The 25463-nt window shown below is 37.7% G+C and overlaps 3 protein-coding genes across 4 annotated transcripts; 1 reads left to right on the plus strand and 2 right to left on the minus strand.

Moving 5' to 3' along the window:
* Positions 1 to 1188: 1188 nt before the first annotated feature.
* Positions 1189 to 3200, plus strand: etfbkmt (electron transfer flavoprotein subunit beta lysine methyltransferase). Its single transcript, XM_081355631.1, has 3 exons — positions 1189 to 1550; positions 1673 to 1803; positions 2794 to 3200. The coding sequence occupies exons 1-3, from the start codon at positions 1267 to 1269 to the stop codon at positions 3147 to 3149; spliced, it is 771 nt and encodes a 256-aa protein (XP_081211757.1). The 5' UTR covers positions 1189 to 1266; the 3' UTR covers positions 3150 to 3200.
* Positions 3201 to 4063: 863 nt separating this feature from the next.
* LOC308684505 (protein AMN1 homolog) lies at positions 4064 to 9553 on the minus strand. 2 transcript variants are annotated; one of them, XR_014029370.1, is made up of 8 exons: positions 9373 to 9553; positions 9129 to 9258; positions 8919 to 9048; positions 8212 to 8429; positions 7138 to 7194; positions 6948 to 7059; positions 6664 to 6852; positions 4064 to 4901 (listed from the first exon to the last, which is right to left on the minus strand). XR_014029370.1 is itself a non-coding variant. In XM_081355750.1 (7 exons), the coding sequence occupies exons 1-7, from the start codon at positions 9399 to 9401 to the stop codon at positions 6779 to 6781; spliced, it is 750 nt and encodes a 249-aa protein (XP_081211876.1). In that variant the 5' UTR covers positions 9402 to 9553; the 3' UTR covers positions 6292 to 6778. The 2 variants fall into 2 exon arrangements, 1 of the variants encoding a protein (XP_081211876.1); XM_081355750.1 differs by lacking the exon at positions 4064 to 4901 and having other exon boundaries at positions 6292 to 6852.
* Positions 9554 to 9822: 269 nt separating this feature from the next.
* On the minus strand, positions 9823 to 23605 carry LOC308685216 (uncharacterized protein). The gene is made up of 4 exons (XM_081356873.1): positions 23520 to 23605; positions 11954 to 17113; positions 11811 to 11870; positions 9823 to 10349 (listed from the first exon to the last, which is right to left on the minus strand). Exons 2-4 carry the CDS (start codon positions 17061 to 17063, stop codon positions 10216 to 10218), a joined length of 5304 nt encoding a protein of 1767 aa, XP_081212999.1. The 5' UTR covers positions 17064 to 17113; positions 23520 to 23605; the 3' UTR covers positions 9823 to 10215.
* Between the last annotated feature and the right edge of the window lie 1858 nt (positions 23606 to 25463).

The following is a 25463-nucleotide window of genomic DNA, read 5'->3' on the forward strand; positions in this document are numbered from 1 at the left end:
CAATTCTGGGGCTTTCATTGTCTTCCAGAGTCTCAAAATAATCCTACTTTCCATTGTAATACATATAGTCGGGGAGCCAAAGTCTCAAAAATGGGTTGAACCTGACATGGTCTGCCATACTTTTTATTTGTGTTTTTTCTGTTAACTTTGACCCTAAGAACCAATAATTGGAGGGTCTGCTCTGCCGGAAATATCGCGAAAAAAAATTGTGGCCATTTTAGTGTATGCACCCTTTATTTTTTATCAGAAAAATGTGAAAAATGATTTTTTTCCTCAGATCATCAGTGGGTTTGGTAGGCTGTCAATAAATGCATTCCAGATACACAGAACACATGTGCTGAAAAAATAACTCTTAAAACACATTTCTTCATGATTTTGTATCAATTTAATGCAAAAAAAAATTAGGCGTTTTTTTCACTTTTTTCCAATATTTTCATCTTTACTTCATTGGCAATCAACTATTACCCCAAGTTATGACATCAGTCAATATGTCATTAATTATTGAGCTTTTGAGACTTTGGCTCCCCGACTAATAGGCATAATAACAGAAAATACACATTTTGAAACATTAGGTATTTGAGACTTGTCACCTAATAGACACAGTTTAGGAGTTAAAGATATTTTGGAGCAATACTGTACAAGCAACTAAAAAAATGGTTACAGAATGGTTTAAAAAGAGTACATTCCCAAATACTGTGTAGAAAGGTACCTGTTTCCAGCTGGCATGTCCAACATAAATTGTCTTACATCTGTTTCATCCTGAAAAATCGTGTGTGGTAGTATCTGTGGAGAATCTTATTTTGAGTGAACTTCCCCCTTGCTTACCACACCACACCAAAATGCTAGACCATTTGTCTGAGTCAATTTCTTCACCAATGTCCCTCTGCCATATGGAAGCTTTTAAATGTAATAAATCTAATTAATTACACGATGTGGCGATTAATTATTTGCTCAACAAATTTGGCTGAGGAATTGCCCCAAAAGATAACTTAAAGTCATTGTTGTTAGCGACTGAACTTTTGTAGAATGTGTATGTATTTTTATTTTACGCAAAAACATTCTAATATATCTTTATGAAAAATAAATAATTATATATAGTTTTTTGCGTAAAATAGAAGCAGTATTTTTCAAGTAGTGCTCAACTAGGCGGGATCAGCTCAGTGACGTCTCACAAGTGTCAAGCGCGTCTGCGCATGCGTGACAGACATGTGGATGGAAGAAATGTAAACATTACGAGGATATTTGACTATTTTCAGCATTAACGACATGTACAGAGGACTAATCATGTGGTTCCGCGGTCAGGACACCTCATTTCAAAGAGGAATGTGTTGTTTAATGCGTCTATACGTGAGCAACGTCAGATCAGAGGACGATATAAAGAACTTCATTATAGACAACACAGAAGTAGTAAGCAGCCAAAGTTTAACCCCAGAGATTTCTTTAAGACTGTTCACACCCACCTGCCGGTTTTGGACGGAGAAACCTGAATTGTGGCCTTTCCCTGACCCGTACTGGGCAATATATTGGCCCGGTGGACAGGCGCTGGCTAGGTAACAGTGTTAATTAACAAGTCATCATTAGTAATAATGAACGCTACTGTAAGATACGTTCAGTCTACCTGCATTCTTTTGTCGTTGTTTATTGATGCTGCTGCTGTGAACTGTTTTGTCAGGTATCTCTTGAGTAACCCCGAGGTGTGTGGAGGCAGGAAGGTGCTGGATCTCGGCTGTGGTTGTGGAGCATCAGCCATCGCTGCCAGACTCAGTGGAGCTTCCCATGTGGTGGCCAACGACATTGATCCAAGTGAGTTTTGTGTTTCTGCACCTCATACCTAAAAAAAAGAAGATCTATTCACATTGTGATTTGTGGAATTTAAGCTTAGACTTAGCTTAGACTTAGAGCAGCTTTAGAGATGTACATTCTAGTAGAGTTAGTCATTTTCAAACAAAGCCAAAGCAATATATATATATATATATATATATATATATATATATATATATATATATATATATATAGTGGTGGCAAACAATTTTCTATTACTGAATAAGAGACAAACATGTATCAATTGTCTTTAAAGATTATTTATTCCCTTGCAAGGAAAGGTCAGCAATCCTACAGTCATACAAAGTGTGACAACGAGAGGAGGGCATCCGTCCTTCTTTATAGTCCTGGCTCCCCCAAGGTTATTTCTCGAGGCTGAACTGAAGATATGTGTCAGCCATAATTAACACATTGTTTAGATTTGTCTATCATATTATACCCTTGAATAGAGACCCTCTGTCTCGGTCATACACTATTAGTCACACATTAACTTTTTGTCACGTATACGAGGTCATACACATACATACATTCATAAGGGTTAATAACAGTTCTTTGCTATAATAATGTGGTAGAGAATCATGGGACACATGCAATTCTTGTGCTAATTACTATCATGTTTCTAAGATTCTATGAATATTAGAAAATACAAACATATAGAACATATTAAATTTCTTCCACAATACACACAAACATTCACACACACACACACACACACACACATATATATATATATATATATATATATATATATAATATAATATATACATATATTATATAAACACAAATTTTTATGTTAGATGCGATTAGTTGATTTGATAGCACTAACAATATATATATATATGCTTTTACAGTAATAATTCTTTTTTATTTAATGTTTTTTTTTGTCACAGTTGGTTACACCACACTGACTGACAAACAAAAGTTCTATAATATTAAATATGAATAAATAAGTGCTTTAATTTGTTATTGCAGTTGCTGCCATTGCCACAAAAATGAATTGTGAACTGAACAACGTGGACCCTTTACCTTGTGTGACAGACAACATGATCGGTTCAAAGCCTGAAGCCTGGGATCTCATTCTTCTAGGAGACATGTTCTATGATGAAGGTCTGGCTGATCATCTGCAGAAGTGGCTCCAGACGTGTATAAGCACACATGGAACACAAGTGCTCATTGGTGACCCAGGACGGGCTCAATTTGAAAGCCATGACATTAGAAAATTGTTACATCAGCTGGCTTACTTTGAGCTACCAGACTCAGTTAAAGAGGAGAATTATGGACTAACAAGTAGCACAGTGTGGCGCTACAACTACAAACCTAATCTTTAACAGCGAATGCATTGATGTGTATGTAAACCATGTACATAATTAAATCAATTTAAAAAAATTATTTGCACGTTTCTATATATGTGCAAATTCAGCTACCCCTCCCTTCTCTGTTACTTGCAAAGCAAATTTAGTTCTACCCAAGTCATGGGGTTATTAGTTCTTTGATTACTCAATGTCACGGGTTATTATTTTTAGAAATCTGTCTAGCCATGCCCTTATGTTCCCCTTATTTCAACACACTAACTTTGGCTAAAGTGTTGGTACATTTTGTTCTCAAAAACATACAAATATTAAGCCTGCAAGACAAAGAAATGCTAGTTATGATAGATTAAAACGATTCTTTCACATACTCATTAACAAGTGGGTCTTTATGTCCACCGCCGATATATTGAGCCGGGCTTGAACTCATGACATTCCAATTTCTGTCAATATCATTCAAAATTTGTTTTTTTCTTCTTCTCATTTCTCTTCTTTATGTATGATATATAATGAATTTCTTTTCTACTTTTCTACCCGGAAAACACTCTTTTAACATGTTAACCATCACAATGTATCTCATGCATCTGGCTCAACAATAACTCAGGCCAGGAAAGCTAACCAAATTCATCCATGACCATTATTTTATCGGGCATAATCCAATTTGTGTGCCCGCTTAAATTTGGATACAGCTGTTCATGGCATTTTGTTTGCTTTGGTGCACCATCACTCACACACCCTTTCTCTCTCTGGCCAGATCCATGTATATGTCTGCCTCCACAGACAGTGAACTGAATGGGGAATGTATATGGTTAAAGATGGAATAGCATCAAGTCTTATCAAATAACACAACTTCGATGGTGACGGAAACTACTGAAACACATTCCCCGTGCGAAAGTGTCTAAGCGTTTGGAATCACACAGTCAGACAATGTCAGTCACACTGGGGTTGAGTTTAATCCTGCGGTCATAAACCAAAGATTTCTAAATATCTATTTGATCAAATAATCTTTTAGACCTAGGCATGCCACAGTTAAGAGAACCAATTCTAGTTTAAATGTAATCTTCATTATCTTTTTGGTGTTGCTCATGAGCTGCTCTAATAAAAAATTGGAGATCTCCATATATATCCATAGCCAAAACACTAACATCATGTATTTATAATCCCTGATAATGAGCATTTGTGATTGCATGAGTTAGGAATTTTGGAGTTATTACCTTAGATTTAGCCCTAAAAAATATCTATTAACCAACATGGGGTGACCGATGTCATAGATTTACCATTCACATTTTGTTTTTGGACACTTTGTGTCCCTCTTTGTCCTCTTTTTTACAGAACTCTGTAACAAATGGAAGCTTGTTTCTGCCACAGAATTGAAAAGATAATTGCAACTCTTTTTCTCACAATTGCGAGTTTCTTTGAATCTTAGAATTAGCCACTGCAAGTTATAAAGTCAGAATTGTGAGATATAAACTCCTCATCCAGTGCATTGGGTCTGTCAGTCTGTGATGAGAATCTGGTGGGGGGTATTAGCGTTTTGACTCTGGATGCAGTTGTGTGTTTCTCTGCCTCTCATGGCAGCTTGTTTCCATTGTTGTTTTTGCATAGTCTTTATAAATGCCAGCCCCTCAGAAATATCAGCTTCCTCTTGCAGGGGTGGAGCTGAAGGTCCATTCCTCTTCTCTCTACAGCCATGCTTTCGTCTCTCTCCCTCACTTGTTGCAGAGTGTAGTCGCCCTTATTGCAGGCATCCCAGAAGCCATGGTCTGGTTTCATCTTAAAGAAATAAAACACTCAAGAGAACCAAATGAATCATATGGATATGGAAGCTTGTTTCCGCCACAAAATAAAAAAAATTAAATGATAATTGCGACTTTTTATCTCATAATTGCGAGTTTACATCTCACAATCCTGACTTTATTTCTCAGAATTGCGAGATATAAAGTCAGAATTGCGTGAAATAAAGTCGCAATTGCGCATTATAAAGTCAGAATTGCGTGAAATAAAGTCGCAATTGCGTGTTATAAAGTCGCAATTGCGTGTTATAAAGTCAGAATTGCGAGATATAAAGTCAGAATTGCGTGAAATAAAGTCACAATTGCGTGTTATAAAGTCTGAATTGCGAGATATAAAGTCAGAATTGCGTGAAATAAAGTCGCAATTGCGAGATATAAAGTCAGAATTGCGTGTTATAAAGTCAGAATTTTCTGACTTTTTTTCTCACAATTGCAACTTTATATCACGCAATTGCGAGTTTATATCTCGCAATTCTGACATCTTTTCTCAGAATTGTGATATATAAACTCACAATTGTGAGATATAAAGTCCAATTCTAAGGAAAAAAAAGACGGACTTTTTTTTTACCTCAGAATAGTTTATATCTCACAATTCTATGGAAGTTTGATTCTGCCACTGAATAATAAATAAATAATAATAATTACGACTTTTTATCTCACAATTTGACTTTTTTTCTCACAATTGCGAGATATGAAGTCAGAATTGTGAGAAATAAAGTCGCAATTGGGAGATATAAAGTCAGAATTGCACGATATAAAGTCGCAATTGCATGTTATAAAGTCAGAATTGTGAATTATAAACTATTCTGTGGTAAAAAAAAAGAAAGAAAAAAAGTCCGTCTTTTTTTTCCTTAGAATTGGACTTTATATCTCACAATTGTGAGTTTATATCTCACAATTGTGAGTTTATATCTCACAATTGTGAGTTTATATCTCACAATTCTGAGAAAAGTCAGAATTGCGAGAAAAAAAGTCAGAATCCTGACTTTATAACACGCAATTCTGACTTTATATCTCGCAATTCTGACTTTATAACACGCAATTCTGACTTTATATCTCGCAATTCTGACTTTATATCTCGCATTTCTGAGAAATAAAGTCAGAATTGCGAGATGTAAACTTTATACATTATACATTTAGACTTTATATCCCGCAAATGCGACTTTATATCTCGCAATTGCGACTTTATTTCTCACAATTCTGACTTCATATCTCGCAATTGTGAGAAAAAAAGGCAGAATTGTGAGATAAAAAGTCGCAATTATTATTATTTGTTTATTATTCAGTGGCGGAAACAAGCTTCCATAGAATCAAACGGAACCCATGTAAATTCGGACCACAATTGTATATGAGCAGTCTGGTATGGTTTTCAATCACCTCAAGTGTCTCTTAATTTTATTTTATCATGTGGTTGACAGTAGCAGTTCCTCATTTTATTTGAATAAATCATGTTCTTCTTTGCAGAACGCAGAAAAGAGCAGTTAACTACCCTGAATGATCCAAGCACGCTATAATTAAATAATCCTCACAGATACATCAGCATAATGTATTTAGTCAAATTCAGACTTCAATCTCAATCTAGTAATAGTAAATAAAAGTTGACAACCAACATCAAATGGTTGGTTTACAATTTATTTTACAATCAGTAAACAAAACATTCTTACATAATAATTATATACTTAATGTTAAATACTGTAAGTTAACATTTACAATGCAAAACATTCTAGATTTTTTTGTTTTACCTCAAACATTGACAATTTAGTCAATTTGAAAAGGATGATGTTTATCTTCCTGGATGAGTGCATTACATGTGTGATAATAAAGTTGGTGTGCTGTAGCTCAGTTCAGTTCATCACATCAGTACACAGTCCAAGAAACTTGTTGGATCTTGTCAGGGCCAATTAGGTTTTGTAGTGCCTCCCTTGACTCATCTAAAACAGACACATAGCAGGTATGAATGCACTGAAATTTCATATTTGGGCAACACTATATATGTTGTGTTTTATGTCAGGTACCATGTGACTACCTGTCATCAGGGGACATCCATGGAAATTGAAAATTCTGATGTTTGTGCAGTTTGCAAGAACAGCAGTCACAGCCAGATCAGTCAAATTGCGACATCGTACCATCTGTAACTCCTGTGATGATAAATAAGTTATTAATAAATAATAGTAAAAAATGGTCTTAATGAAAAAATTCAAATCAGTATGCAATACCTTAAGGCTGAGTGAACAAACTCCTGTCGCAAGTCCAATGACCCCTTGATCAGTTACCTTTAAATAGAATTTACAAGTATTAAGTATTCTGTGAAAACAAGTCGCATTTTGATTTTGGTGTATGCTATATACTTACACTGATGAGCCAAAACATTATGGGAAGTTACAGGTGAAGTGAATATCATTGATCAATCTCCTAACAAGGCCACATATTAAGGTCTGGGTAGATTAGATGGTAACAAACAATCAGTTCTCATAATCAACATGTTGGATGCAGGAGAAATGAGCAGGAATAAAGATCTGAGTGACTTTGCCAAGGGCCAAATTGTTATGGCATTTCGACTGGATCAGAGTATCTCTGAAACGACTTGTGGGTTTCTCCCGGTCAGCAGTGCTGAGAATTTACCAACAGTGTCCGAGGAGGGATGAACCACAGACCGGAGACAGGGTGTTTGGACGCCAAAGGCTCATCGATGCACAAGGGAAACGGAGGCTGTCCCGTCTGGTCCGAGCCAACAGAAGATTCTCTGTGTAAATGTAACTGATGATTATGAGATGAATGTGTCACAACACAGCTGCGTAGACACAGACCAATCAGAGTGCCTATGATGACCACCGTCGAAAGCGGCTACAATGGGCACGTGAGCGTCAGAACTGGACCTTGAAGCAGAGGAAGAAGAACGCCTGGTCAGATGAGTCTCGTTTTCTTTTACATCACTTGGACGGCCGTGTACGTGTGCGCCGTTTACCTGGGGAAGTGATGGTACCAGGATGCAGAGTGGGAGGACGACAAGCCGGTGGAAGGACAAGCCTCCAATCCAATTGAGGATCTGTGGGATGTGCTGAACCAACAGGTTTGATCCGCGGCGGCTCCACATCGCAACCTACCGGACATTAAGGATCTTCTGCTGACATCAGAGACCACAGGACACCTTCAGGGGTCTTGTAGAGTCCATTCTTCAGCAGGTCAGCGACGTTTTGTCAGCACGCGGAGGACCAACTGCAAATTAGGCAGTAGGTCATAATGTTTTGGCTCATTTGTAATATTGAAAGCCCAAGAACAGTGTAAATTACCTTTGTCGAAGAAAAGTAAATGCTGTGCAGCCTCCTGCAGTTCGACCCCAGCTCCAGCAGGGCTTTATCACTGAGAGCACTGCAGCCACGGAGCGAAATCACTTCTAAACTTTTGCAGTGTAAAGCGAGAGCTTGAATCCCTGAATCTGTCACAGCCGTACAGCCTGTGAGATCAACCACCTGAAGACAGGGGCAGCGGGATGCCAACACCTCTACACCTGTGGGAAAGACAAATATAGTGAAGGTGATGTCTTTAAGGTGATGATAATTCCATTTAAGTCATTTTTCAATGTGCATTTTTAATATTTAAAAAAACTAAAATTTTTATTTCAGTTTTCATTTTAGTAATAGTACTACTTCAACTGAAATGTAAGGCAACATTTCTAAGCCTGATTTCACAGACAAGGCTAAGATTAAGCCAGGATTAGGCCTTAGTTAAATTAGGATATTTAAGTAGCTTTTATAAACATGCCTTAGAGAAAAACATTACTGGTCTGCTTTTTGAGACAAAACAATGGCACCGACATTTTAAGAAATGTTAGTTCAAGATGCTTTTCAGTTAAAACCGCTCAAACATGCATTTTAGTCTAGGACTAGCTTAAGCCTTGTCTGTGAAACCAGGGGCTAGTTTTCAAAGTTTAAGTCTTTAAGTTTTTCATCTAATATTTATATGACCCCCATAAACCATTAATCTGTGAAAAGAATACCCTCAGATGTGATATCTGCACAGCCTTTTAACAGTATTGTCCTCAACTGCGGACAGTTGATTTCTTTAAGCGCGGAGTCTGACACCATGCAGTTCTGCAGATCCAGTGAGTGAGTTCCAGCGTGCACGAGCTGAAACACAAGCGAAGGCACTGCATATTGTACACTGCATATTATCATCACACATGCTCTTGTCAGAGAGGACGCCTTACCTGGCTGATGTCGGAGTTGGTGACCGTGCCAGAAGACATCTTAATTCGTAATATTCTGTCTTTGACGGCAGCAGGCAATAACCTGATCTCATCATACTTCTCAGATCTCTGAGCAACGCTAAAAGCACACCTTTGCACGGAGAAACATTTGTATCACTCACAGACCTGGAATGCATGCTATAAAATGAGCAGAAAGAATTGTCAATAGTTTTACATGTTTATCTAGTAGGTGCGTGTTACTCACAAGCTCATGAGAGAATCTACGGTAGCCATGATTTGGTTGTTTATATAGCTAACCGCGAGGATATCACGAGGAAAATACGTTCATTTTTTTCTTATTTGTTCACAGCATCGACTGTCTATCTGGCATCTTCGTCGCTCGCCATTGTTTTGGTCTAATCTCATTCGCGTGCATCAGCGTGGGCGGGACACAATAATAGTATTACGTCATTCACACGCGACAAAACAAAAAGCAAATTGTTTTTTTTTTCTGGTTTTGAATTATTTTCTTTGTATTAACGTTAAGATATTCCAAATTTAAAATTTATATTTATGTCCTATTTTTAATTTGGGTTCGCCATTGTTTCTGTTGAATGTTTAAAGCTTATTTATGAGAATATTTTGTATTGTTTACTTGTATTAATCACCGGCTTCATTAAATCATGGTATAACAACCTTAAAATCCAGGAGAAAACACAAAAGGTATTACAAAATGGTTTTATTAAAAAGCTATAAAAAAAGTTTTATAAAATTGTACAAAAATAGATTGTCAAATCTTTACACACCAGTGGAATCAAAAATAAAAGCACAACAAAATATGCAATTAAAAAAGATGTACCTCCACGGCAAACATGTTTCTTGAAAATGTAATCATTAATAGCAGCTGTTGAACTGTACAATGTGCAAGTGGTGCATTTATAATATAATACAAAACTTCAAGTACACCATAAAAATGAATCAGTACATTTTTCAGTTTGAATTTGTTAGATTCATCCTATTAACAGGGAGTAACACACAACAAAAGGAACGCATGACAAAACACATTTGCTTAAATTTTAATAAGGAATCGAGGTCTTTCATTAGAATTCTACTTTGAGGCGATTTCTTTCTTTTTTTGATATCTCTTCTTAAACTCCTGGAAGAGGCTACATGAGCCGGAGACATCTGTGACCTGGATGGGCTGAGTGTGCTTTTTCTTCAAGGGGCTGAAACTCCAAACCCCTGCGGATGGACAACCACAAAACCATTTAGATGAGTGATACACTACCTGCCATAAAATGGTACATGATAAGGCAGATACAGGATTCATTTCTCACAATATATTGAACATTAACATGTTATTATTGGATATTTACATAGTCCAGTCATTTTAAGCCAAAATGGGGTCAACCTTGAACAAATTGCAAGAGAAGCAAACTCAACTGATTTTGTATCCTCAATATATCCTGAGTAAGGAAAGAAAAGCCCTGAAGAATCCCATTAGGGGAAAGTTTCAAAAAAGACCCAAATATAGCCCATTCATACCCCATTCATTCTTTTTCTTACGTGAATAGGGTAAAAATGTTAACCTTTAGATATCACCATGAAAATTACTGAGTTGATTACTTATATCAAGACAAACAAAAAATGTATTACAAGTTTTTTTTTATTGTTTGTTAACATGGACAAACGGTGCATAATCTAATTATGTATGTGCTAATTTACATAAATACCACAACAGATCTAAACATTGGGTATAGCCAGGTGAAAATGTCTTATTGAATCTTGTTGACACATAACAGTAAAATACTTAATGTTAAGGTCCGAATGGAACCCATTTAGGCTACCCATGAGCATTAATACATAGAGGCAGGAAGAAGTACTTTAGAAACCAGCCTTTATTAATTATTGTTGCAAAGATGGGGTTTGGGGCTGGGTCTGTGGGACTGTTTCTGGGGATTCACTTTTATTTTACCTACCTTGTGCATTCCCCTTACCATTTTCTCCTGTTCTTCCCTCAGACTCGTCCCCCAGAAACAGTCCCACGGACCCAGCCCCAAACCCAATCTCTTAAAAATTAATAAAGGCTGGTTTCTAAAGTACTTCTTCCTGCCTCTATGTATTAATGCTCATGGGTAACCTAAATGGGTTCCATTCAGACCTTAACATTAAGTATTTTACTGTTATATGTCAACAAGACATTTTCACCTGGCTATCCCCAATGTTTAGATCTGTTGTGGTATTTATGCAAATTGGCACATACGCAATTAGATTATGCACCGTTTGTCCATGTTAACAAATAATTTAAAAAAACTTGAAATACATTTTTTGTTTGTCTTGATGCAAGTAATCAACTCAGTCATTTTTATGGTGATATCTAAAGGTTAAAATTTTTACCCTATTCACGTAAGAAAAAGAATGAATGGGGTATGAATGGGCTATATTTGTTGTTGTTTTTTCGAAACTTTCCCCTAACGAGATTCTTCTGGGCTTTTTTTCCCTCACTCAGGATATATTGAGGATACAAAATCAGTTGAGTTTGCTTCTGTTGCAATTTGTTCAACCTTTCTTCATAAAATGACTGGACTATTATAACATTATGTTCATTAATCATTATTCAAAAGGAATGAGCTTTAACTTCATAAGAGGCAAATACAAATTTACTACATATTAAATTAACAACATAAATTCTGTGTCCAATACCTTGTGTTGGCAAACAACTAGTTTCCATCTGTTTAACTTTATCTTCTGGGCCTGACATCCCTTAAGAAAAGGGAACAAGAATTTTAAAAAGTGTACATTTGGTAAACTTACATGCACTGAGAGTATATATTTTCAGAAGTTACCATTTTGCGTACTCCGTGTCATGTCAGCTTGAGCACAATTGAGTTCAGCTCCATCTTCAAAGTTAAAAGACTCTGGCAATACTTTGAATTCCAATGAAAGACCCTCCTCCAATGGCATCAACGCAGGGTTCCCCAACTCGTATTTACTTTTTGTTACATTCTCGACTGAATGCAATAATTTGGATGGCGCAGTTTTCCCTCTGATAACATATTTATTCATAGACGTTTGTTGCGTAGAAAACTTATGCGGTCTCTTTCGCTTATTTCCCTTCCCCAAATGGACGCCACTCTTTGCATTAGCACTTGGACCAAGCAGTTTTTTGATTGAGGTAGATGACAGTGCATTTTTGCGGAGTTCAGAAATGGGATGTGAGGGCAAGGTTCTATGCAGAGCCAGGTCTTTGGAGGATGCTTTTTGTAATCTCGCTCTCTTATCCACAACATCTTCATCCTGTGCTTTCACCCCTTTGCAATTCGTTGGGTTACTCTTCCTTTTAATATTCTGATGAGAGGGTATAGTTACTTGAAGAGTTTCTGGGGGTTCTTCACAACTTTCTTTCCCTTTAGATCTTTTAGTTAGCTTCACTTCTTTTCTTCCAGAAGATGACCCATACAGTGCAAGACATATAGTATTGGTCTTCATCATCAAATCAGGAGTTGGGGTCGCTTGCTCAATCTCATTCTTCATGGTCACATTTGTTGCACATTTTGAAGGAGAGTCATCTCTTGTCTGCTCTGCAATTTCAGTGTCCATCTTACAAACCTCTTCAGAACTTGATATGTCCTTCAGAATATTTTCCTTTACTACTTTCCGAACGATCCTACTTGGAACTTTGTCCTCGGTTTCAGAATCATCTGTTGTTTCAGAATCATCTGTTGTTTCAGAATCTTCTGTTGTTTCAGAATCATCTGTTGTTTCAAGAGCAGACTTGTCCAGTTTCACCAATTCATTAGGATCCTCTTTTTCAGTCTGCAACTCTAAACTTGTGCCGTGGACCTCAATTTTAGTCTCTTCTTTGAGCTCTGCTTTTCTCTGGCACCTACACAATGAGCCATCTCCATATTCTAAAGTTTTAAACCATTTAGCAAGACAACAGTAAGACTCTAACTCTTCACCACTAGAACTTTGACATTCCCCCTCTTTTGTCTTCATATCTTCTAGGAGTAATTCTTTTTCAGACATGAGCTCCAGGACTTGAAGTTTAACCTGGTCCTCGGTGGTAATATGAACAATGTCTTTCTGCAATTTCTTAACTTCCATCTCACCGGTAAACCATAGCTCAGCCATGTCATGAGGGAGAACATTGATCTTAATAGAGTCTAAATCGTCCATCTTGTCAGTCTCCACTTCATTTGTTTTCAAAACAAGTTCTTGACTAGGTTTTGGATCAGTCTCATATCTCATACTCTCATCTTTGAGCATATAGTCAATGTCAGGCATTTCTTCATTGAATTCATTTTGCATTTGAGATAGTTCTGCAATCACAGGATTAAGTTTCGGTGGACTGGTATAGTCAATCTGGCAGGTTGATCCAGTTGTCAACACAGAACATTTGGCTTTATGACAAAAATGGTCATCCATATTTGATGTTGCATTTGCAAGCTGATGATTATTCTCCAAAATCTCACATTTTCCAGTTTGGTGTTTTTCTCCCCCCGGATCTGTCATGGCTTTCAGTGGATGTACTATTTTTGATTGGCAATTGGTTTGTTCAGCAACCAAATTTCCCTCTGATGAGCAGTTACCATTGGCTTCTTCCAACCTCCACATGTGCATCTGTTCTTTTGTTGATATGGTGTCTTGAGGTGTATATAACAAAGAGGTCTTATGCATTATCTCTGGTGGTCCAGCAATGTCTAGATCTTCCATCAACTGACCAGCAAAGCATTGTTTAGCCACTTCCTGAGGGAGAACATTTATCCTAATAGAAGCTGCAGCGTCCATCTCGACAAGCTCATCTTCATCCATTTGCACAGGAAGTTCTTGACTAGATTTTGGATCAGTCTCACATCTCACACCCTCATCTGTGAGTATACAGTCAATTTCAGGCATTTCTTCATTGAATTGCATTTGAGATGGTTCTGCAACCACAGGATGAAGCTTGGGTGGACCGGAGCAGTCAGTCTGACTAGTTGATCCAGTCAACGCCGGACGTTTGGCTCCATTGCAAAAACGGTCAACCATGGCCTTCAGTGGATGAATTGTATTTGATGGACAATTGATTTGTTCCACAGCCTCATAGACCTTCAGTGGGCAGTTACCATCAGCCTCTTCCAATCTCATCTCTGGTGTTGCAGCTATGTCTTTCACTTCCATCAAATGACCAGCAAAGTATTGTTCAGCCACTTCATGAGGGAGAACATTAATCCTAATAGAAGCTGAAGCATCCATCTCGGCAATCTCCTCTTCATCCATTTGCACAGAAAGTTCTTGACTAGGTTTTGGATTAATCTCACATCTTAGACGGTTATCACAGTCACTGGATTCAATTTGCACTTGGGTTAATGACACAAACTCCAGTTGTTTTAAAACTTCATGATTAATTGTCAATGGACTTCTGGAGTCACTTTGGCTGGATGAGTCACTTGTCAACACAGGACTTTTGGTTCCCACACCATTACCAAAACTATTGTTCAGTCTTAATATTCTAGAGGAGTGTTGATGCTTTCTTTTCCGACCACTTCTTTTATCAAATAACTTTTGATGCTTTCTTAATAAACAATCACGTTTTTTCAATGTCGTTACCAGATTCTTCATTCCATTTAGTGGATTTATAGTATTTGGTTGGCAACTGGTTTGTTCTTGAACCAAATTAAGCTTCAGTGAGCAGTTATCAGTCACAGTTGGAGAATGAGCATTAAAGGGAACTGCCAATTTTTCACAAAGACTCTCATTGTACATATTTTTCGCCAAAGATGTTTGTTCTACTTGTACTTTGTTCATTTCTAGGGATGTGTTTAACAAAGATGTCTCATGCTTGTCTGGTGATGCAGCAATGGCATTATGTTCCATCATCTCACTAGTCTCACACTGTTCAGCCATTTCATGCGGTTGTTCTGCTACCACATTGAGCTTTGGTGAGTTTGTGCAGTCACTTTGGCTGGTTGATTTAGGCGACAAAACACTTTGGGCTCCAACATCATTACTAAATTTATCATCCGAACTGGCCATTTGAGTCTGGACATCCAAATCCTTCACAACAGTAATCATGTCCTTTAAAGAATTTGTATTTGTTTGACTGTTGGTTTGTCCTGCAACCAAACAATCACGTGTTGGTGAGCAGTCAGCATCAGTCACATGTGGAGATTGTCTATTAAACAAGCTTTCATGAAGACACTCACTGTCCAATGTTGGTTCTTCTGCTGATACTTCGTTCGCAACCTTTTGTGCCTCCTTTGTGCAACCATTGGAGTTTTGTGCTTCGTGGTCAGGGGCATTTTGAAAGGACTTAGAGAACCAAGAATAACCACACTCCTTGTCGATGTCATCAACATTTTCATTAAGATTTATCCAAGAAGACTTATACGTCATCTTCGGTGGCTCTTCGTTGTGTTTTAAAACATGAAAATCCTTGTTGACTCGGTTACGAGCATCACTTTTAATTTGCCTCAGTATCACAGGCTCTTTCACCGGACAGTAAGCATAGACTTCTTGCATTATGTTTTGATATATACCAGTTTGTACAGCATTATAAAACTTGCGAAAATCCCCATTCCAAAAAAGCTTTAAGATGTCCCTCCCAGCATCAGTTTTTTGGACATTCTTCTGATGCCCGTTTTCCATTTGCTGAATCATGTCTATTAAGGTGTGCATTCGATCTAATGGCCATTCGATAACAGGAATAGATTCCGTTTCAGCAGTTTTCTTGTCTGTGAATGTGCAGTTATTGTTTATCTTTTCACTTGGTTCATTTTGCATTTGAGTTGGCACAGACATTTTTTGTTCTGCAACCACACTTTTAAGCTTCTTTGAACTTGTGCGGCGACTTTGGTCAGTTGATTGATCAGTCCAAATGGGACTTTTGGCTCCAACATGGCAAAGTCCATCATTCAGCCTCGGCTCTGCTGACTTCGGCCGTTTATGCTTGCTTGTTGGGTCTGCTGACTTCGGCCGTTGATGCTTGCTTGTTGGGTCATTTGGTTCTCCTTTTTGACTATTCAGATTAGCATTGGTCTCCAAAGCATGTGGAATATTTGGATGATGCCATACAACCTCTTGCACAGACCTTACATTCACTTTCACATTAGCAGATTTGTCTGAAATGTTAACAGGTGCTGTTCCTATCGGAGATAATGGCATGACAACGGCAACAGCTCTCTGTGCAGCAATGTTCTGAGTCTGACCACATGTAGAAGGGGTTTGCACATTAGCATGGGTTGACTTATCAGGAACTAATGACTGGTAATTGTAGCCACCAGACACACTACTGTGACCATGAGGTGCATTTTCTGTTGGGGGGTAATATTTCAGATCAGATGGCAAGCTTGTTCTTGTTTTTGATGAGTGTTTTGGCAAATTAGTCGGAGAATTTGCATGTTGCTGTCTGCTATGCAAATTGATGGCGTTTACATTTCTTCTGGTTTCGTTAATGTCCATTGTTTTTCCTTTAACCTGTTGTGAATTATTTGGGCCAGCTGCCAAGGAGGTATTTTGCTGCTGCATGTAAAAACTGTTATTTGAGTTAAAGGCACAATGTGACATGTTTGGCCCATTATTGTTAGGAGCACACTGTAGATTTATGTTGTTACCAGGTAAGAATATCTGGCAATTAGAGGGTATGTTCCACAAAATAATTTGCGAGTCCCGTTTACCAGACGGCAACGTATATTTTGAAGTAAGAGGACTTTCTTGTGCAAGCATTGTGTCTTTGGTAGCTTGAATGCTGCTAGTCAAAATCTGGTCACTGGTTGCCGGTTGGATTGTGCAGGTAAACTGTGTCAAATAATTTCCAGTGGCCCCTTGTCCTGGATTGGAGGGGCTTGCAACATGAGATGGTAAACATAGCTGATAAAAGTTTTGGCCCAAAGTATTAGATGTCCCATCTCCAGGTGTGGTCTCTTTTCCTTGCAAATTTTGCAGTTGTCCTGATTGTTGTGAATTAGCTTGCATGCTAATGAATGTTCACTTTTATCTCCAGAAGGGGTGGGATATTCACATCCCTAAAAAACAAAAAACAAAGCAAAATATTAACGTACAAAATACTTTTCACAATACCAATTTTATTTTGATACTCGACTAAAATATCTTGATACCAATACCTAACCGATACCAAGGGAAAAATCTAAAACCAGAAAAACAATTGAATAAATGACAGGAGTTCAAAAATTCTTCTAATAGAGGCATCAGTAGCATTATTGGGGATGTCTTCTTTCATAAAAAGATGCCATTAAACAAATATTTAAAATGTAGGCTACAACTAAGTCTCGCAATACATTTCTAGTACCGGTTATCGTTACTGTTGACTCTTCCCTTCCACACCAAAACAAGTTTTAGTCACACACTTAAGATTAAAGGATTTCTGTCGTCTCTACCCCTGCCGTTTCACACCATTTCCACCATCAGTAGCCTATACCTCCCCCCGCCTGTCTCACAAGCAACAATGTTTATTCACACCAAAAGGCAAAACAAAGCATTGACAAATCAAAGAAAAAAAGTCCCAACGATTTTCAAACCACAACCATTTACACATACAGCGAAATTCATGAATATTCATCAGGCTGTGTCAAAGAGGGTGAACTGCACTCATCACTTTTAAAACAACCCAACAAATTCTCTTCACAATACATCCCAAAATTAGGTAATATTTGCTGCCAGTCACATCCACAAATTGTTAGGAGTATAATTCAGTCTTATGCATAATCAGCCACTTATTCATGTACATCAGGAAAACTTTCATTACTTCAACATCTTATTGATATTGCATTGTGTTTTATCTAGTCTAGTGCATTTCACATGCATATGCACCACTCTTGGGTCTTGTCCACACTAATACGTTTTTGTTTGAAAACACATCTTTTGCTCTCTGTTTTGGCCTTCAGTCCACACTGAGACAGCGGTTTTGTCCATTTTTGCGTGGTAGTGTGGACAGCGAAAACATTTTTTGGTTGATTTGACAAGGAATGAACCTGTAGCTAAAGAGGTTACTTAGTACACCTTTCACATCGCAGTCCTGCAAAGATTTTACTTGCTGTCCTGCGGCAAAACATGAGAGCACTTGCGTTTTAGACCAAACATATAATGGTGACTGAGTGCGACCTGGATGACATATTTTGCTAAATAAAATGATCCTGCCAAAAAGAATAGCATGAGAACTTTATTATGTCTGTTCCATCTGTATCATCTCAGTGAGCTTTTATGAGGTTTTACGCATGCGTAGTACAGTAGGCTTGCTGCGATAGTTGGTGTTACACATTGTTTAGCCGCAACACCGGTTATATTACTTGCCCATCTCGGCACCGCTGTTTTGATTTTTTTTATAGTAACAAAAATCATTTAGTTCAGTAAGAAAAAGGCAGGTGTCTGATCAAGTCAGCATTAGCTGAACAAGAGTCGCAGCACAAATCAACAGTAGGATTCAGATTTCACTTCAATTCAGAATTCACTTCAGATGATGGCGGAAGATTTGGTTTCAAAGCGAAACGAAAAGTGCCCATTTAAGAGAGTTTGTCATTGTACTGTTTTGCTGTTGTTTTTCAGTAAGAATAATAATGGACCCACCATTCAAGCAATGGGATTCATAAATTTTGGGGCATCTCGCCCGGGGGGCGGGGTTACGTCCTGCGTCACATCTCTCATGCGGGTTCTCGTCAACCAGGGTCAGCGCGCACCAGCGGGGACCCACCCGTCAAAGTTTCTATAGATTCTATGCGAAGAGCTCTCAATGTCGTATATGCTTTCTTATGCTCGCGCTGACCGAAAACTATTGTGTTTGCCCCCTGTGGCTCAGTGGCAGAATCTTAGGCTGTCGCGCCTGAGACCCGTGTTTGATCCCGGCTCTCGCGACAGATAAAAATTTATGCTGTTTGCTTCGGGCTCGACTTGAAAAAGGTCAAGTCGGTTAAGGTTAAGGGAAATTTTGACAAATGCTGTATATATTTCCCTATGTTGAAAACATTGCATTACAAAAAAAAAAAATACACACCATACACAAACAATTTACACATCATGCACACCATTAAATATATTTTTTAATTGACTTGATAACGGGTTAAGGCTAACAACGACTTATTTTTTTTACTGTGTATTTGTATTTGATTTAACTATTTCACTACCTGCATGAATGGGCTGTCCTGACTTATTGATTAATTTATTAATTTAATGTTCTATTTATATTGACATGATTAAAATCTTGCATTAAGGCTTGTTTCTATTTCATAATTCCACCTGTAATAGCAGTATTGAGTCTAATTAGTCGTTACTGCTTGAATCACCTAAAGAAGAAACATGAACTGATTAACTGGAGTTTACTGGAAGTTTACTTTTCTTTTCTGCAATACAATAGGCCTAACTTTATCGAGGTAAAAGTTTCCCCGCTGTCACCAGACGTAGGTCTAGGAGTGGAGAGAAGAGTGACAAAATCACGGTAGGACTGTGCAAACAAAGTAGGCTATCTGTCTAGCATTGCCATGTCAGTGTATTGATCTATTTTTTACAGTCTATGGTATTGATTCATTGTCCCTTCATAGTTTGTAAGAGACATTTCAGGTTGGATGTATTTAATAAACTGAGCAAAGCCTATTCATCTGTTAATATGAAACGCAACTTGGCCATTGTAACGTTAATTAAGGCTACAGCACATCTTGTACAACTTAAACCCTTGGTAGCTAGGTAACGATAAACAAACTGAAAGACCGCAATTCCTGATTTCGCTTTCGTTCACTAAACAAAGACTACGGAAATTAAACATCACCATCAAAAAACGTGTCGTAAAAAACATAACTTATTATATTTAAGACCTAGGTTCGCTAGCTAGTTCTGTGCCTGCCTGTGTGCGGTGTGGTGCGCGCTGACCCTGGTCGACGAGAACCCGCATGAGAGATGTGACGCAGGACGTAACCCCGCCCCCCGGGCGAGATGCCCCAAAATTTATGAGTCCCTTCAAGCAATTGCCACCCCCGAATTGCCGCTAATTCACTCCTCACAGAGAGTTTGATTGACAGGCAATCTGACCAATCATAATACGCTATTCGGTGGATCGTATGCGAAGCGAGCGCAGCAGAGTGAGCATTTTCAGTTCATTCCTTTGGAAGTTAAACTTCCATAGGAATTAGGCTAATTGAAAACACTTGCTCTACTCTGCACCACGCAAGTGGACACAACAAGCACTGCAAGCAATTTAAAAGCGAGGAGGAAAAAGAGGGGAAAAATCCAACACCCCTTGTCTAACACCACTGCTGACCCCAAAAGGAGATGTAACGTCTGGTGGGCATCTCATTAACTATAGATCAGTGGGCTTGCTGCAGTTGAATATCTAACTAAAGGGGGGGGGGGGGGGTTCGCACACCGGACGCGCAGCTCAGCGCCGCGCCGTGCAGCGCCACGTCTTTTAAATTCGAACACATTGCGAACCCACGTCTTGCGAACCCAACGCGCACGACCGCCCACACCGCAATGACGTCATTTTTGCCGCGCGCACCTTCGCGCTTATGCGGACGCGTCGCGTATAAACCAGGCTTTAAGAGACATCACAGCTATTTGGTACTTTGGTTTAGTGCCTGTCCTGTCCTGTCTGTTTGATTTAAAGTCAAAATTCTATTTTTTATCACTACATATAGGGCAGTGACTATAACCTAGGCTAATAATTTTATTTGTAACAAAATCCTTTTACTTCTTTTATATGGGAACACTTTTTCACAATAACGGTCATTACGTTTAAAGTTAAGTTCAAATTTCATTGTAATTTGGTGGCTTGATTGTGTAAACTTCAAAACATTGCAATAAATAGGCAAAATAAATGGTTTTGCTTAATATTTTGGTCAATTTAGTTAGCTTTTACATTGAACCAGAGAGAAACGTTGAGGAGGAGGATAATGGCACGGTCTCTCTCCATGTAACACTAATAATAGTAGTAAGGCTTTCCTTGCAAGTACAATTTTGCCTGTATTATTTGTGTACCCTTCAAAAAATTGCTCTTGAGAAATGTTGTTTATTGTCTCCCCCAACATTTAGATGAAATTTATGCCCCTTACAGAATGCACTGATGAAGTCTGCGCGAGCAGGTGCACAGAGTTATGGAAATATATACGTTGACAGGCAGGAAGATTGGTTTGGTCAAACATTTTTTGGTCCTAAGACTTTCCCAGAAGATATGTGTACATATTTTAATATTTAGACCACTTCTATTATTGATAGATAGATAATAGGCTAATAGGATAATAAATAATCAGTAGGCTATAACAAAAGTATGTATAAAAAACGATGCCTACCCTAACATTAATTAAAAGAACACTATGTAGCTTTTCAACCTTCATAATATATTTCCAAGACCCTTGTGATGGTACATCGACTTACAATAGGTTGAATGACACGTCTGCCATAGCCTGACGGGGTCTGTATCGCTTTTACTGGTACTGCGTAACTTCTGGGTTCGGGTAGTAACCCGAGCACAAAAAGAACTACAAAATTCGACTGCTTTACAGCATACGTCACTTCCCCCACCACTTCCTCAAATTTGGACATGAGAGGCCAACCAGCGTTTGTTTTCGGCTTTCGTGCGTATGTTTTTGTCATGGGGGCTGTTTACACCTGGCCACTTCATGCGTTTTCTCAGATCGGATAGCTATCCGATATAAATGCCCTCCGAAACGCATTCAAGACGGATTTGAATCCGATCGCTCAAACCACTTCAGGAGGAGGTCTGTGCCGCATTCCAGACGATACTGGACAAGTGTAAATGCATCTGGTTGTTGAAACCACATAATTGTACTCCTCCCAAAAATGCAAAAAAAACAAAAACAACAAAAAAAAACAACGTGTGAGAGCGTGTTATAGGCTATATGTTATAGCCAGATATGACGACGCTACTGGAACACACATCACGACAATACAATACATCACAGTATTTACGACAGTGCAAGTATTCCACAGCGACTTTAGGGGTCGCGGTTTGACAAAAACACAATTTCTACACAGTGTGCCTTTAATAACCATGAAATCAAAACTGACAATTCTTTTTTATGGAATATTGCAGTGTTTATAATAGGGCTGCACAATATATCGAAATATCGCAAATGTATATGTATCGCAAGTTCGCAACAGCTTGCAATAACTGGGATCATGAACAAGAGACAAAGAGAAAAATCACTCACTGCTCTTGGCTAAATAATTTTTGTAGCTTTAATAAGAATCAGTATAGCCTATATTTAATTCATGCAGTGATAACTAAGCAGTGTTTATTTTTACATTTGATTATTCAGTTTCTGTTGTTAAATGAACCTAATGTAGGCCAACCTGAAACCCTAAACCTCGTGGTTTACACACTGATGTTAAAATAATACTTTTTATGTTTCAGTAAAACACTGCTGTTCACTTTAAGAAGTTGTAGGGATGTTTTCTTGTCACAAAAAGAATGTGAAACACATGTAAAATAATTTTAAATATATTTTAAAGATAATTTAAGTTTACTTTACACACTTTTTAAGCATTATCGTATCGCACAGCGAATATCGCATTATTTAATGAGTTATCGCATTTTTCTTCAATATGGTGCAGCCCTAGTATAAAACAATTTAAAAGATAATAACGACTTTATCGGCAAATATGACTTTCTAACTTTTTCTCAGAATTGCGAATTTATATCTCAAAATTCTAACTTTATAACTCGCAATTCTAACTTTATAACTCACAATTGTGATTTTATATAAGTCGTAATTACCTTTTTTATTTTTTATTTTGTGGCAGATAGTAAGCTTCCATGATGTTTTTTTTTTAAATTCACGTGGCCTTGTAATCTTTAATCAAAATAACTTCCCAACTTTAATTTTGTGCACATCCACATCTGTTATTCAAAAGTAGCTACAAACAGTTTCTTGGGGGATAACGTTGCAACTTTAAGTAACTTAGCCTACTGAAAAACTTTGTTGTTGTAATATGGCAATCCAGCTCCATTTCTACAAAATTTCAGCAGCATGTAAACCCTTTTATTGGAAGATAACATTATGCATTTAAACGAAGGCCTATATGTAGTTGACTAGATGGTTGCCATAAATTACTTAAGTTGTAACGTTAACATCGCTGCTTTGTTTTACTGACCTAGTAAACGCTGCTTCACCAAAACATAATTTAAGAAAGAACTGAACTGAACCTTTAAATACTCTCACACAGGTTCTTGAAGGAATATCTTTTCTTATAGAACACGTTAAAACAATATACTTTTAAAAGCGCGAATGTGGCTTTGTTCGGCTCTCTAATTATTATTAGTGGAAAAACAGCGTGATTTGGAGAATTTCTTGCCGTTTACGAAAACCAAAAAACGGCGGGTTTAGAGAGGTCTTTTTTTTAGACATAACGGTCAAATTGTAAACAATAGCATAACTGTTAACTGCAAGGAAGCATTAAATTACTTACTGAAGATTCTCGTAAGAAACACTCCACTGTCTGCGATGTATTTCATTCCGCTGCTTTCTCTGAACACTTCCTCTCAGTCAATCTTTTCAGGCCTTTAATGTGCACGAGGGGCGGGACCGTTAGTTCGTGTTGCCAGGTCCATTTGGTTATGTCGATTAGGGACTTCCGTTCTTTTTTTCTGTTAATTGTAAATTTGTTATAGCAACGTTTTATTATTTTAAAATTAAATCTTAATTATTTTAATTATTTCATATAGTCTATGCAGTTTCGCCACTGATCCAAGTTATTTAAAATTTCGTAAAAAAACAATGGGATCTGGCAACAATGTGACATTAGAGACGTAGCTAAATTCGAAAACACATACCAAGTTATGTCAGTGTAGCCTATAGTTATGAGAGTTTAATAGTTCATAATAGCCTGAGAGCAAGACATGTTTTATTGTGCCTTACTATTATGATGCTCGGTGCTCTGTAGCCTTAGAAAGATATAGGAAAAATAGAAATAGTAGTAGGCCTATGCTATGCGTCCGGAATTCAGCAAATGTTTAGCAACTAAACCATTATACTCAGATTAAGCTGTTAACCTTTTCATTTAAAATGTATAGGATCTTTCAGTAATGTTAGTAACCATATCTACTCTGTTAACCTAAAACCTGCTCCAGACTATATCACTATCAAGAATCAGTCAATACTATAATAATTTGTTATGCTAACATTAATATTGTATTTAAAACAAATCACATCAAACTCTTATTGTTCATACATATTATGAACATTTTCATATGGCTTCTAAAATAATAATCGCTACTGTAGGCCTACATGATCAGCACCTAAAATAACAATGCAACTATTTATTATAATTTAGGCTAATGCTTTATGATTTTATTTGATCAAAATCAAACAAGCATGCACAATACATGGTAAAATAGGTTATCAGTAATCAGTCTTTCACAACTCTTTCAAAGGCCTGCTGTAGATCATTGTGACACATGATCTGTACAGAAGTACAATATAATTTGTTCACATGTGGCAGTCACTGTAATTCTTGGGACGTACAACACCTGCTCCTGTCAATTATATTGTGTTAATATATCATGACCGCTCCTGCCTTGCTCTTCAGCAGAAATACACTCTAAAAATGCTGGGTTGTTTCAACCTAAAGAAATGCTGGGTGAAATATGGACCAAACCCAACTGTTTCTTTGGGTTGAAACAACCCAGCAAGTTTACATCATATTTAGAGTTGACTTTACATCATAATTTATTATTTATATATTGTTTTGCACTTTAACTATGTTACACCGTACAGTTATATCATTAACTGTACTTTAACTCTTTCCCTGCCAGCATTTAAAAGAAAAAAAGTTGGACATGACGTCCTTAATGTGACATACATGTGGGCTGTAAAATATGATTATCATAAAATTTTGACATAGAACATCCTCTCTCCTCGCCTGAGACAGGACACAATCTGAAGTGTAACAGTGTGAACCGCCCCCTCAGACAGTCTGGCTGGGAAGAGGCTGGAGAAGCGGTAGGGAGTCTCCCTGGAGGTGTGACTGTGCCTTTGTGATGCGGTGACCCTGATTATATGGGGGGCTGAAACTGTCAGTGCTGCAGGCAACACATTCATATTAAATGTTCTATTATATTCTATTACCTAGAATTGATTCATTATTATTATTGCATCTTTTCTATGATTGTTCATTAAACAACTGCAATAGTCCAAATGCATAATACCAAAATTAGGATGATTTTGGTTACAAATAACTTCAGATGTTAATTCAATAGCATATAGCTGTAGCGGCTCCTGGCCTATAGGGGGCTCAGCACTAGTTTATGTTTAAAGGAACACGCTGACGTTTTGGGACTTTAGCTTAATTATTCACCGTATCCCGCAGAGTTAGATAAGTCCATACATACCCTTTTCATCTCAGTGCGTGCTG

Source organism: Scardinius erythrophthalmus (assembly GCF_964197995.2).
Source record: "Scardinius erythrophthalmus genome assembly, chromosome: 24".
Taxonomy (NCBI): Eukaryota; Metazoa; Chordata; class Actinopteri; order Cypriniformes; family Leuciscidae; genus Scardinius; species Scardinius erythrophthalmus.